This window comes from Vanellus vanellus (assembly GCF_965231255.1).
Source record: "Vanellus vanellus genome assembly, chromosome: 2".
Taxonomy (NCBI): domain Eukaryota; kingdom Metazoa; phylum Chordata; class Aves; order Charadriiformes; family Charadriidae; genus Vanellus; species Vanellus vanellus.
Window position 1 is genome coordinate 48,581,779 of NC_138906.1, and position 14,234 is coordinate 48,596,012.

The following is a 14,234-nucleotide window of genomic DNA, read 5'->3' on the forward strand; positions in this document are numbered from 1 at the left end:
TGAGGTCTGTTTTGCTTCCCCACGTCAACCCCCCACTCTCACTGTGACTAAAATCTCAACTTTATGGTGGCTCACAGGCACATCTAGATGCATACATATAATTTCAGCTTCTTTTAACTCCATAAAAGCAATGTAAAAAGCTGTGTAAACACATCAAGCAGCTGACTTATGCCCAATTACATTTCAAACATATGACCTGCAGAGGCTGGGGCAGTCCAACAATCCAAGCGCAACAACAAAGCAGGAATGTCCACTGAACCGAAACCAGAGGTCTTGCATTTAAGATGCATGAACTCTAAATTCTTTTAATGTTTCTTTCCTTCGCATTGCTTGTCCTATCTTGTTTTCCTTGCTTCATTTCTTGGCATCTTAATTCTCACCCTGAACGTATTCCACTGACTATGCCTGAAATCAAGCCACTAATAAGCCTGAGAAGGGCTGAACGGAGCAGCTAGAAAACTGAACAGGAAAAGCATTCTGAAACACCAGTTTCAGTGTTTGGAAGGTAGCAGAAGGATAAGGAAGAATGAAAACCTGTGGATTTTAGACAGAAATGATCATCTGACCAAGACTCCCAAATAAGTGTTAGTCTGGGATTACTTGTTGACTGTTTAGAGATTGTTGTCCCGTAATTTTCACCTTTTACAAAATGTGTGAATTGTGGCAAGAGATTCTAGAAAGACAGCATCAGTCACTGCAGACCTCACTTACAAATACAAGACATAGAGCAAGATTTGCTACTTGAATCTGGCCTCTGAATACCGAGGATTAGTGATTGTTGCTGGAACACACCAGTATCTTCTGCTGTGTTAAAGCAGCGTCCTGCTGCATTCACTGTCATGGAAGTGTGTTCCCTTCCACCACAGTAGTCCTCAGCTGCTGCCCTGAGCCTTTGGTGTTGGACATCGCTGGGCTGATTTGCAGCAGGCTTCTGTTGCTACAGATCTGGCCAAAGAACTGGATCTACAGAGAGGCAGTCTTTGATCACAGAGGTGCATGGCCTGCTTTTGCACATCCTGCCCTTCTTAGCTGGACAACCTCTGATATTGCTGGAGCCGAAGATCTGGAATGAATCTAGAAAACACGGCTTTTGTTTTCAGAAATGCTAGTGACACGGAGAAGTTCAAGTGCTGAAGGTTCAATATGGTGTACTTTCAAAGGGACCCGTTTTTCAAGAAATCAATCTGTGCCAATTCCTAAGGTTTCTAAAGCTAAGCCTGGTGGCTTGGAGTCTGTCAGGTTTTGAAAATCCCAGCTGCTTTCTTTAAAAACCAGTTTAAACAATACCCAGGGGATACAATATAAAATAGAAGCACATTTCGCACACAGAGGAAACACAGTAGCCCGTCCTCATGTGGGTGTTACCTGCACATTCTGGGTTGTCTTCATTGAAATTGATTGCAAAATCATGAGACACCTGCAGATAAATGGAAAGAAGAGAAGACGACTATAGTCAGAAAAATTATTCCAAGAGGACTTGCGGTTAAACCCGCTTTACATTCTTTCTGTGTTAAACCAAAGATCTTTCAAGCTTTCAGCCATTAAGTGTGAAATACAGTCCCAGCTGGAACTCCCTGCAGAAACAAGGTAACAAAACTGGAATCAAACTTGTCAATAACAACAACAAACCCAAGAAAAAACAGCACAAAGAAAAAACACCAAAGTACATGAGAAATCACATAAATGTGGTGTCAGGGTTGGGCTATCAGTGCCAGGCACAGAGGAGGGATCTATTGCTGAGGAGATAAAAACGCCAGCTCTCCCTAGCTCAGCATCTCAGGCTGTAGGAGAGAGAAAGCAGGTTGTGATACAGCACTGACAGCACAAGCTCAGCCCCGTTCTGAATCCGGCATTCCCATGGGTGAACAGTTCCTCATTCGAAGGCCATGGGATTACTGGTTAATAATTTATTCTCCAATGAGATCAAGGCAGTCACCCAAACCCACTGTGTATGATAACGTATGAAATATAAGGAGTCTAAGATGGTTAAGAAATTAGACTAGGCTGGGGGGAAATTAATAAGAAAAAACCTGAAGACTCTTGTTTTTCCTCAAATTTAGTGACTGTCCCATTCTCTCTCTCTCTAAATCTGCCTGTAATAAAATACTTTAGAGGTATTTGCTAGGAGAAATGACTATGAATACAAAAAAAGTTGCTGATTTTTTATAAAAACAAGGCATTGTATCTTTATTGGCTTGGGAAAATAATACAAGACTCCATATGCACAGATAATGCAAGACTCGGGTTCCAGGCTTCCTCTATTTGTCTTTCACTTACAGATCTGCATTCACAAGACAAATCTGTGGGCACTAAAACTTTCTTCAGATGCTCCTTTCTGGTTTTAAGGTTTGTTCTGGCCTGCATTTGATCCAGATTTTTTTTACTCTTTTCTTTGATCACTGAGAAGGCTTGATTCCTTTTAATCTCTTCAGCTCTGAAACTCAGGCTCTTAATTCTCCTGTTTGTCTTTAATTGTCTTGAATGAAGCCCAACTTTTGTTTTGCAATGCACAACATAAAGATATATATTTTGGTTTGCAAAAAGTGGATATGGCTGAGAGTTAAGAGGGGGATTTGCATAATTTAAAGCTGAATTTAGGTATATCATCCCAGATTAATGAAGGCATTTATATAGCTAACTTTACTTACACACCTTTGAGACTTTATAGATCTCTGTAGAACCTTCAGAAGTGCCAACAGTCCTAGTCATACGGAAAGCAATGTGTTTACTCCCTGTACAATGGAACTTGGATTATTTGCAGAAAGAAATTTATTTGTTGGATGTCGCTGTTATATTTGCTAGTTTAGATGACTTCACAGCACAGCACAGAAATTGGTCTATGACTAATAGACCCGTAGATCAAATATCTGATTACAGAGAAGCATCTGTGAAGGCAAAGTGGTGCAAGTTGGCTAATTACTGCCAAAGGGAGTTTCTCGTAGAGAAATCAAATTTCTCCATCACGCGCAGGCCTTGCTTACCACAGTGATGCCTGCCATTACTTATTAAGAGGTTAAATAAAGAAGGACTTCCACCATGATGGGAAAGGACTGAAGCAAAAAAATTACTGAAGAATCTGCAGCCAGCTCAGCCCAGCCAGGAGTTTGCTATGCCTACACCAAGCATCAATCGCCTCTTACAAAGGGTTTTACGTGGGCCATTCAGGCTACCCTACTCGGCCATGGAAGATAATGCAGAAAGTCACGATGTATGTTCCTCGCTGAGAAGGCACAGAAGAGCAGGGCTGTCAGATACGCTTCAGAGGTGCTCCAGAGCCCTTCTGACTGGCTGCTCTGTATGTCTCTTGGCACACTTTGCCCAGCTGGTATCTGCCAGTCTCATGACCAGCTGCAGGCCAAAGGTAATTGCATCTGTCAAGAAGGGTTATGTGAGTTTTCACTCACTGATGATTTTTTTTTGTTGTTCAATAGCCTTTCTTCTTCCTTTAGGCTTTCTGTATTTTGCGTTAACTGCATCTCAAGAGCAGCAAGGATGGTGATGCATTTTTATGTATTACAGGCTGATTATTCCAACACTGCGCTTCTTCAGTGATTTTATTTCTTTATTATGAATGCATTTGAAATTATAGCAAAAGGAGTACCACGATTCTTTTCCAGAGCTATGAATACAGTATTTCAATCTTACATGCAAGCATGGGTGGGATGCTTTTGTTGCTATAGCTCTTTCAGGATCACACTATACAAACAACTTCTCTGGATCAGAGCTATGGCTCCCAGGCTATTATTTAAGAAAAATGTAGACAACAGTTCAGGCCTATAAGGAAAGCACAAGTTTAGTAAGTGTGCACAATGACAAAAAAAAAAAAATATTGTCTGAGCAATGGCTGCTGTTCTCTTAAAGCAAGTGACCCTCATGCACTGTCATCCTGATTCACCAAGAACAGTGTTAAAATTTATCCTGAAGGCAGGAAAGGAAACACAATGAATGTAGAAGTATTGGGTTGTTTCCTGTGCTCTCTGAACAATGTATCACAATTTAAACAAGATTAAAGTAGAATGTGAAGGAGAGAAGTTCTTTGAGCAGGTCAGTGATGGCTCACAAACAGGAAATCATCACCTGAGGCAAGCCAACAGCAGGTATTTTTAAAGCAGAGTTTCTCCAAATGCCAAGAACTCATTCCCCACTCAGGTGAGTAAACCCAGCTGTGCTTCAACCTGCCCCTATGCTGTCTCCCCTGTCATGGCCAGAATTCAAGAGGGTCCAAACCAGCCAGAGACTTCAGGCACATGAGATGTACTGAAGGCCTTACCAAACCCGGGCATCTACCTAATAGGACTCCGTGTAAAGCCCAACCATGTCAAAAGGTGGTTTGGATCAATTATGCAATGCTTTAGTTTTCAAAACAGTGCAAGTTAATGACCCTCCCTCCTTTTCTTTTCTTTTCTTTTCTTTTCTTTTCTTTTCTTTTCTTTTCTTTTCTTTTCTTTTCTTTTCTTTTCTTTTCTTTTCTTTTCTTTTCTTTTCTTTTCTTTTCTTTTCTTTTCTTTTCTTTTCTTTATTAAAGATGCAAGGGCTTTTATGACTGAAAAGCAAACTGTGCTGATGACAGAGGACCAAAAGCTGGTATATTAAATGGCATCTTTCTGATACTGAATGACACAGCCCTCACGCACTCCCAGAACTAATAAGCTAATGGGGAAAAAGAGGCAAAAGTGTGAACATCTAAGATGCTGAAGACTGGGAATCCTCAGGGGAAACATAACGAGACACTTGGCTGTTCAGAAACAAGCTTGTTTATACAACCTACTAGGGTAATTTTTATGATGGATCAATATAACAGTCAGGAAATCCTGGAATATGTCAGCCCACACAAACACAGGATGACTGCTTTACACTGGTACCTGGCACAGTGAACTTTGCAGAGAACTTCAGACCATGGTCCGTGGTGGAAGTCAGCTTCACAATAAGGAACATCCTTGCAGAACCGTGCCACAGACCCTGGGTTAAGTTTTGAATATGTAGCTGGCTCTATGCTCAGCCCTCCTCCTCTCTCTTAACATCAATCCATAAAATCAATCCATAAAGAGAAAGGAGAGAGAAATTCTGAAGCGCAGAGGTGATTACGTATAATGAGCGTGGCATTATCTGGGTTGATGCACAAAACACCACTCAAAGCCTCTAACTAAGGACATTTACTTGCACTTGGCTATGTATTAATCTTTTCCATTTGCAGGTCTCCAGATAAATTATTTAGCAGATACCATCATGGATGTGGGATTATTAAAACACAGATGTCCAGGAACTTCCCACACCAGGAATGTATTATTTCTCAGGTAATTTCACCAAGGTTTTTAACAAGCAAATATAAGTAGCTCTACCATTCGTCGTGATGTAGATTACAACAGCAGCATATCTGAGGATATATCAACTAAATAAATGGTCTAAAATATTTTTGCTAAGGGAGATTATAGTAAAATATTTTTTACCACTGTACAGTGCCTCCATTGCCTGCACATACACAGTGACAAGCACCTGCATACAGAAAGGCGGTTGTCCATCAATGTGATGGCACCCATGAGACTCTTGCAGGAATCATAACCATACCTTCACATACTTATGACCAGCTTAGTAGAAAAGTCACCTTGATAGCAGGTAACTTATTTACCTTTCATTGGGATGTAATGAAATTCATCCTCATAGCATGTCCCTTGCTAAATAGGTTTCTAATTCAGGCTGAAAAGAAAGGATAATTTACTAATTCATAAGAATTTTTGAGATTTCTTAAAAAAAAAAGTCTTCTGGACTCAGATAGAAACCTCAAAACACCAACAAAACCCCTACCTAGGAATGTGACAAATAATAAAAACCCACAAAATATAAAGCATATTGCTGGAAAGCTTTAGGACTCTACAAATGCATTTTATTTAAGTTGCATTGAAACATGTTATTCTATTTTGGCCTCCACATTTTTTAAACCTTTTTTACTGTAACTGAACTTCAATTTTTTAAATAAAAGTGGCTTTGACTTAGAAACCACATTTTTTTCATTTTGCAAATGCTGAATATGGATGCCTCAATTCCAAAAATTAGTAATCTTTTTATCCCTCTCTAGATTGTTGAACTCATTAAATTAAGTTCCCTGTCCCAAATAGCTGCAGTTTTCCAGAAACCTCTATGGTGATGGTCCTGGAACTACTTGACAAACAATCTGACAAATTCAGCCATGTTTAGGAACACTTTCTGACTAATTTAAATAGAGATTGTCAAAAATCCATGAACAATAGATGCATACAAGCATAAATGCTGCAATGCACAATGTTTAGCACTTATCTGTGAATAAATTGAATGCTATTAAGCCACTGCCAGTCCGAAAATTAAATATGTAATGTCTGCATATTTTGCAAAAGCTTAAGACTAACAAATTGAAAAAAACATTGCTCAAAAGCTATTATTTTCAGAATGCTCATTAATCAAATAGTTTGGGAGCTGGACAGCTTGTGTCTCTGGCTAAGACCACATTGTAGACATTTCTGCTTGGCAAGGCTTGGCCATTTATTTTCCTTTGTACTCGATTTTTGAGCATGCTGCCCAGTTTCCATGTCTAAATCCAGGTTGTGTGGACAAGGTGACAAATTCTGTTTTTCCCCTTGGTCTCTTACACATCCTTGTGTTGGTTCTTATTTGTCAGGTTTGCGTATGTTTTTGTCCTCAGGCTCCTGCAAAGTGCGGGAATCACAAAGACCACGGCACTTTTCAAGTCCCTTACCTGCCCAGCAAACCAGACAGTGCAGGTTAAGGTCCTAAAGATGCTTTATTGTTTCTGTAACTGCAGTGAGGTTCTCTCCAGCAACTCTTCCCAGCATAAGCAGTGAATGAAGCTTTCATTAAAAATGCAGAATTAACCAGGACTGTCTTAAAACAAACTGCAGGTTGTTTCATACCTGTTCAGGCGTCAGCCTGCAATTCTTCTTTAGGAAAGAACATTTCATTATTGACAATACACCTGTCATGGGGCTGACACAATTCTAACTTTCTTTTCATTTTAACAGTAAGTTTTGTGCTGCTGTGTGGTTTTTCAACTCCTTTGAGTTCTGCCTGCTAAGAAATTAGGTTGTGTCGTTCAACTTTCTTTCCTCCTCTTCACTCTGACCTTCTGCAGCAGTGTCTGAGTCCATATTATCTGCCACCTCTTCACTTTACATCAGACTTTTCAGATACTTCTTCTCATTGCAAAAAAAAAAAAAAAAAAGGTGATGGGTTGGAAACACTGCTGTGGAATACCCAGCATGTTCTGCAAGTTTCATGTGTTAGCAACTCACGTGCGGAACATTGATCTCAGAGGTCTACTTAGATCAAGCAGTCAAGGAGCAGGGTGATGTATTTGTCAGGGCGTGGGGAAAAAAGATCATATTGCCGAATATTGGATGAAAGATCTCTAGACTGATGAGGAACGTTATATATGGCATGTCTTGCTTCCTTCACTCCCACAGATTCCTTATGCCACTAAGATACTGCTGTTTTTCCACTAACAGCTGAAGTGTTTCATTTGGAGCTGAAACGAGGGAAAATAAAGTCAGCGTAACATAGCACTGCGCTCTTGAAATGAAAATTCTGTAGGAAACCTATATAAAATCATGTTTTTAAAGGGGTTCACCATCAAGTGGTTAATGAAGAGCCTGCAGAGGTGGGTACAGTCATGTTCTGAAGTGCTAATGTAAAATGGTGGATGTATTTTCCCATGGGGAATAATAGTTGGCGTAGCAAACATTGCTTTTCTTGTAGAATGTAGAAGGATGTGAGGAAACTGGAATCTCACTAAAGGGACAGGTGGAGACTGCCCTCCAACACCCGTCCCAAGCTACTGGCAGGAACTCAAGTCAGTATGAAACCAAGGCACTGGTTTGATGTAACACCACAAAAGGACACCTTTCTCCCATGGGGTCTACTGCACTGAGGAAACCTTGGCAAAGCGATTTAAAACTTATGGCCAGCCTTCAGCTGGTTCTAAATAGCAATGGATACTTGTTACCATTGATTCATGCTGAATCCTGAGTTTTTCTACAGCTTGTGATTGAGCATGACATGAGTTAGACCTGAATCCACCGGATCCACTTACTTTCCCTACTGTTTTTATCAGACTGCTTACCTGTGGCCTTCCCTTACTGTATTATTTGCTTTGCATATATTGTCAGCTTTCATTTAGACTTTTAAGGAAGCTATGTTATTTTAGCTGTGTGAAGGCTCTCATGGTTACTTAGAAACCCTTGGCAGTGGGAGTCATTCCTTCCAGAGCTCTAGCAATTTGTTGTCTACTGGAAAAATAAAAGGGCAGCTGCTGGTGTGCAGAGACCAACGTGCTATGAGCAGATTAGAACTGAAGACTTGAAAACAGGCACTCTAAATTAAAATGAAAAGCTGTTTTATCCACATGATGGGGCCAGAACTTTGAAGTTCTCATAATGATTCGACCTGAATTTGAAGATGTGAATTATTACAGGTGCCCTTTAATAAAACAAAAGATATGAATGACTTGTAATACCTTTGACTGAAAGCATCAGAAGAACATTTGAATTGCAAGAGATCTGCAGTGTTGCTGTGGTGTCCATAATGTTACCATATTTTTGCAGCAGAAGATAAGAAGTTAGGGGAGACAAGTTGGGAGCACTTTTGCCTACAGCCTTTGTTACTTTTAATGATATAAGTTTTTTCACTGTTTCCTATGCATCTTGGCTATGTTCCACATCAAACGCTAATCATTGTTGGCTTTAAATTAACTTTATGATACCAGTGTAGACTGAATTACTGAAGGATTTTCAGGTTTATTGGGCTTGACTTATTAATGCATCATGATGAGGATGACTCTTCACTCTCTTAACGGGTGTATCTTTCAATTTAGAAGTGCAGCCAAAGCCAAGCAGGGACTTGAAAGTGTTGATACAGTTTATTTTAAGAAGATAGATACTTGTATGGACTGTATAAAGTATCACAGGGAGGGACTGAACAACAGCACAGATGACAGTTAATTCCTAATCCAGTTCCAGTTGGATGTGCCCATGATAGACACCAAGCTAATTATTTGTCCCCATCTGTTGCACAGAAGGACTAGTCCTCCTGCAACGTGGTTCTTTGGTTCTTCAAAGTTTTATTACATTGGTAAGCTCATATGTAATTTTGTCTTTGTCATTTTCCGTGACAATTTTCCAGAGCGGAGATTAAAGATGTGTCTTTTTACTTGTGTCTCCATTTACTTTGGGACTTGTTTTGTTTACTCACATATATGTAATCCACAAGCAAGTACCCCCATCTTCTTAAGTTTTCCCTTACTTTTCCTGAACTTCTCGAAATCTGAAGGTCTGATTCATCCATTTTCTTGCTTTGAGGTTAGTAACGTATAGACTCCTCAGGGCAGCTCAAGACCCTTTATCCATGCATGGGCTACTAAGTTCAATACAAGTCTCTGACTTTCTTAAAAGTACTTGTCAGGAAATTATCCAAACACCAGTTCTGCCAAAGCAGAAGATCAATTGGTGTTGGTGATTGTAGGAATATCTGGTTACAAAGTCCCCCTGAAATCACTTTCTGGCAAGAAATGTTTTTCAGATGACACCTGAGGTATGCTCTCACAATCAGGAGAAGAGGCTGTTTGTTGCTTGGGACTAATAAAATTGGTATGTTGCCAATATGCTCATGTGACCTGAGGCATCAATGCCACCAGCTGATTATTTTGGATGAGAAAGAAGCAGTCTTGTGCTGCGAACTCTGCTCTACTGCCATCACCAGCAAACCAGTGAAAAGACTTCAGCAGGCACAGCAAGATCTTCCTTCGAGCAGTTCTTAGATAAGTGCAGCTTTCTCAAGGAACTGCGAGTTTTCCCCCATGCAATGATGGTCACCTTGCAGATGATGGAACAACCAGCCCCTGGCACACCAGCAGGCCGGCACCTTTGTTTAGGACAATCACAATAGTACATACCATTGTCAGGATGGCCAGCACTGGGCTTGAAAGAGCAATCTGGTTGTGACATATAGTCCAACTCAGACAGTCAACACTGCTATACAGCCACGGGTAGAGACGCACACATTGGTGGCAAAGGGATGGACATTTGAGGAGTAGCTACTGTGTTTCACTAATGTGTCTGGTGGTGGGGGCTGCTGAGTATGTTTACTCTCCAAAACACTCCCCCCTTATATAGCAGAGATGGTTGTCAGCTGCTGCAGTTGGAAGCGATACACAACAGACGCAGATGTTCTGTGTGCATTTACCACATTAAAATCTGAATCAAAGTTAATGGAAGCTGTTTCTGATTTTGGAAAGCGTTAACACTGGTGTTACTTTTCAGGAACAGAGCGCTGCAAAACACCTTGTCAGGCACAGTCTGCTTTCTTATAACTGTGCTTTTTAGTTTAGAAGGCAATAGTGTTAAGACGTACATTGGCTTACCTTAGACACGCGTTTGCAAGACATGTTATCACATTTGCTGTACAACACTACTATTATTCTTAGACATGCATCAAACCTACAAGCCATGAGGAACGCACCGGTACCTGCTGATTCATGCTTTACATTGCTGAGTGGAAACACGGTCCCTCTCTGCACAGAGCTATTCTCACCTGGCCAGCGTTCACCTCCCTACCGCAGCCACAGCTGAGAGACACAACCCTGAGCAGGGGACATGGGGATACTGGATGAAGCCTGCACGATCAGAAATCCTACGATGTTCTTTCCCAGATAGCATGTGAGTTGCAGAATCCTCAACTAGTTTTTGGTTACCTATTTGTGCAGAACGACTCTTCTGCCCAGACTACCTCTGCATGTGCAATGCAGGATTTGAACTTCTGCCTATTTCTTTTTAGGCTTTTCTCTGTTGGATGCTCCTTTTTTCACTCCACTGTCTTCACTCCAGCCCTACCAGCCTGCATATGTATGCTCACAATTGCACCACCACTGTGGATCACTCTTACTTTGTTTTGTTTATAAATACCACTTCTCTCTAGCATGGATATGCACTGCTATATTTCTCCTCCTGGTGCTGAAGACATCCACCGTGACACAGAAATTTGCCACAGAGCAAAAGTCTTCAAAGATCTTTACTTTCAGGAAGATAAAAGCATAGACACTAGGCCGCTCACTGAAATACATCTTCCAAACATGGGTTCTGTCAAACCAGGGCTTGCAAACTTCAAAATACGCTTGGCAAGCGTTCAAAAAATCAGTTGTCTTACTAGACTAGCATCCATTAACAAAGCTTTGCCAATACCATAAAATATTTTGGGTGTAACACAACTATTTTAAGTCTAACCTTGATTTCTGGTTTCAGTGAGGTATCACAGGGTGAGAAAGCCAGATGAAAGAAAACAAGCAGTAGGAGCTGCTGCCCCTGGCCCCTGCCCTGCGCTGAACCGTTTCTCCTTTATTTTGTGCCTCATAAACCAAGGAAACTAGAAAATGTAATTTATACACCTACTTTGTACTCTGGGGGTATCCTTGCTCCAAATCCAAAGGCTGGGAACATTTTGTCACTGGAAAAGAATAAAAAAAAAAAAAAGACAAGTTCCCACAGAGAAATGCATTTTGTTACAATAAACATTTATTCTTCTGTAAGCATTCATCAAAAATGCAAAGCAGCACAACAGTCCAGAAATGGCTTTTAGGTCAGGAGTGTTGCATGGCAGACTGGAGGGGTATCGGATTAGAGAAGGAGGGGCGTGTGCTGACCAGATGGGGGAGTGATATGGGAGATTTTTCAGGTGAACCCCTAGACTTTTTGGGCAGTTAAAATCATTTTGGGAATACTGAGGCATCAAGATATTTTGCACTTCTCCCACAAATGCAATTACAGGTTGGTATTACCCACTTTTTTGCACTACCAGGCTGCAGCATGAGGGTGACTTGTCTTAACAGCATGTAACAACATGTATTTCATATAAATACGGATGTGCTCCCCCAGCTCAGAATATGGGTGTAATGAAGAGATGACTCTGTAATTAAACGTGTTTACAAACTTGGGTTCTTACAGTTGTCCAGGTGCAAAAGAGACTTCCTAAAAAATCTAAAAGTGACAATTTCCCGCCCCCAAACCTGCAGGTTCTGTAAAGCTTTCCACCTGCATCTTTAGTAGCTCCACTAAAACATGAGATTATTTGACTTAGGCCTAGGTTAACTGATAACCTAGTAAATGCTGCGGCATGGTCAGTTTGCTTTCAAACACTACAGTGAGGTTGTTCTACCCCAGTTAGATCTGTACAGATTAAAATTCCTGATTCAGAGGACCTGGAAACTTCAAGGCTGTTAATACCCTTTCAGAAATGCAATGTCTCACACAGCCCACGTGCTGTCAAGCTGCCTCTTCCCAGATGGCAAAGTGGAAAACAACAAGCTGTAAGGAATGTCTCGTCCCTGAGTCAGCAAAGCACTTGATCACACACTTGAGGTTAACAATTCACCCAAACATATGCTTAACTCTGAACACATCCTGAAGCCCCGCTGAAGTCGCTGAACTGTATTCCAGTGTTCTGATGAATCAAATCCCTCACAGGTTTGTCCCATTCTGCTTACAGGGTTTCAGGGCCCTTGGAAAAGTTGAGTTCTTACTACCATTATTGGCACTTTCAAAAATTCCCAAGAGAGGCCAGCAGCCTCCATTTTCTTTGTGTAGTTCAAGACATTGCCACTTCAAGTATCAAGTGAATAATTTGCTTACCAGACATACTCAAGAAAGATAAGAGCACCCATTTAAGCTGCTGGGCTATTCTGTCTGGCATAGGCTGTGAAAGGCACCATCGTATTTCGGATACAAGCTAAGGAAAAATGGAAGGGTTTAAAAAAAGTCCCCCCGCTGAAGTTAGAGTTGCCACCACGAGATAAAGAAATATTCACCAGCTCATTGGGAAACAGCGATGACTGTCATCTGATGGCTTAGCTCTCACAATTGTTGTTCTGCTACGAAATGTAGTTGCTGCATAAATCTTAGGAGCACAGTTCTCTGTACCATATGTTACACTGTGTGACAATGGATCTTGGAAAGGAAGACTAACATCATTTGCATGGTAATGAAACCTTTTTTCCAAGAGATGTCAGAAACGAAGTAGCTGCTGACATTTGATTCTAACCACCTGCTGATAGCCTTCTCTTTGATTAAACACTCCTGGAAGCGGGGAAGCCCTTATAAATAGATGTGGAGAATTCAGGCGCACACTTAGAGGGCAAGAAATAAGAAGCCATTAGAAAAGAATCTGAGGGGAGAAAAAAATCTTGGTTTACATCAATGATTAAGCATGGTTGGATTAGAAAATCAAACCCTGTGGAGCTGCAAGTTAATTGATTTTGGGCAAGAGCAAACAAAGACTAAAAAATAATTTTACGTAGGTAGAACGTAAGTGTCTAAGTTCAATAAAGCAATCAAAAAATCTGACGTTGGGAGCAATTACCCAACCTGGGAGACGCCTAAACCCATACAGTGCCTGCATTTGTACTGCAATGTTTCTCGAGTGTAAACAAGTGTAGGCACTCTTGTATCTGCAGCTCCATCTTCTGCTCTGCAGCAATTCAGAGACAGCGTTAAGTGATCCCTCCAGCAGCCTGGATTCTCCTTCTGGTGGTGAGACTCCCACATTCCCAGTCACACAGTGGCACAGCCCCCACTGTTATTCTGCACTCAGAATACCTTCTCACCAACAGTGAGGACACCTGCCTTTATGTCTGAATCTCCCATATCTCCTTTTTGAGCAAGTGCTACCATTGCCTAGTGAAAGAGTAAAGTTTGATCGTGTACATCTTCAAGATGGGATTCCATGCGGCTGCTTTTTAGAGGTAAGTGCACGAACTCTAGAGAGGAGGGGTATCTTGGGGTCTACTCCTGTGCTTAATACTTTCTCTTGCCTCACCCAGAATAGCTCCACACTCCCCTTAGGAAGCTCCTAATTTTCCAGAATCTAGGTACATACCTCTGATATTCTGATTCAAGCTGCTGGGACCAAGGAATTAACTTTCATGTGCTCCTGGAGCTTGATCATTAAGGTAAGAAGGGAACCTTTTGATTATCACTCATGACATCCCTTGCATAAAAAAGATAATAATTTTATTCCCTGACCACACTTCAAAATTTTGGCTGACAGCTTTCAGAAAAAAAGAAAATTTTGAAGTAAGCAATACTTTTCCTTCTATCCCACAAAACAAGGTGGTCAGCTAGTATAAAGGTCTCGCTCTTTAGTAAGTGTGCAGTTTAATGGCTTAGCGATATTTTACAAAGTAACCCTCTCTGGTCTTCCCACCT

At 41.0% G+C, this 14,234-nt stretch overlaps 1 protein-coding gene across 1 annotated transcript in view; it reads right to left on the bottom strand.

Annotated features, from left to right (window-relative positions):
- The window catches only part of CPNE4 (copine 4), a gene marked incomplete at both ends in the record, with an annotated part of 194,451 nt that overhangs the window by 12,554 nt on the left and 167,663 nt on the right, over window positions 1–14,234 (bottom strand). Inside the window, 2 exons of the mRNA XM_082499431.1 lie at window positions 1,366–1,417; window positions 11,427–11,481. Of these exons, the coding sequence (XP_082355557.1) occupies window positions 1,366–1,417; window positions 11,427–11,481 (107 nt within the window). The remainder of the gene's footprint in view (window positions 1–1,365; window positions 1,418–11,426; window positions 11,482–14,234) is intronic.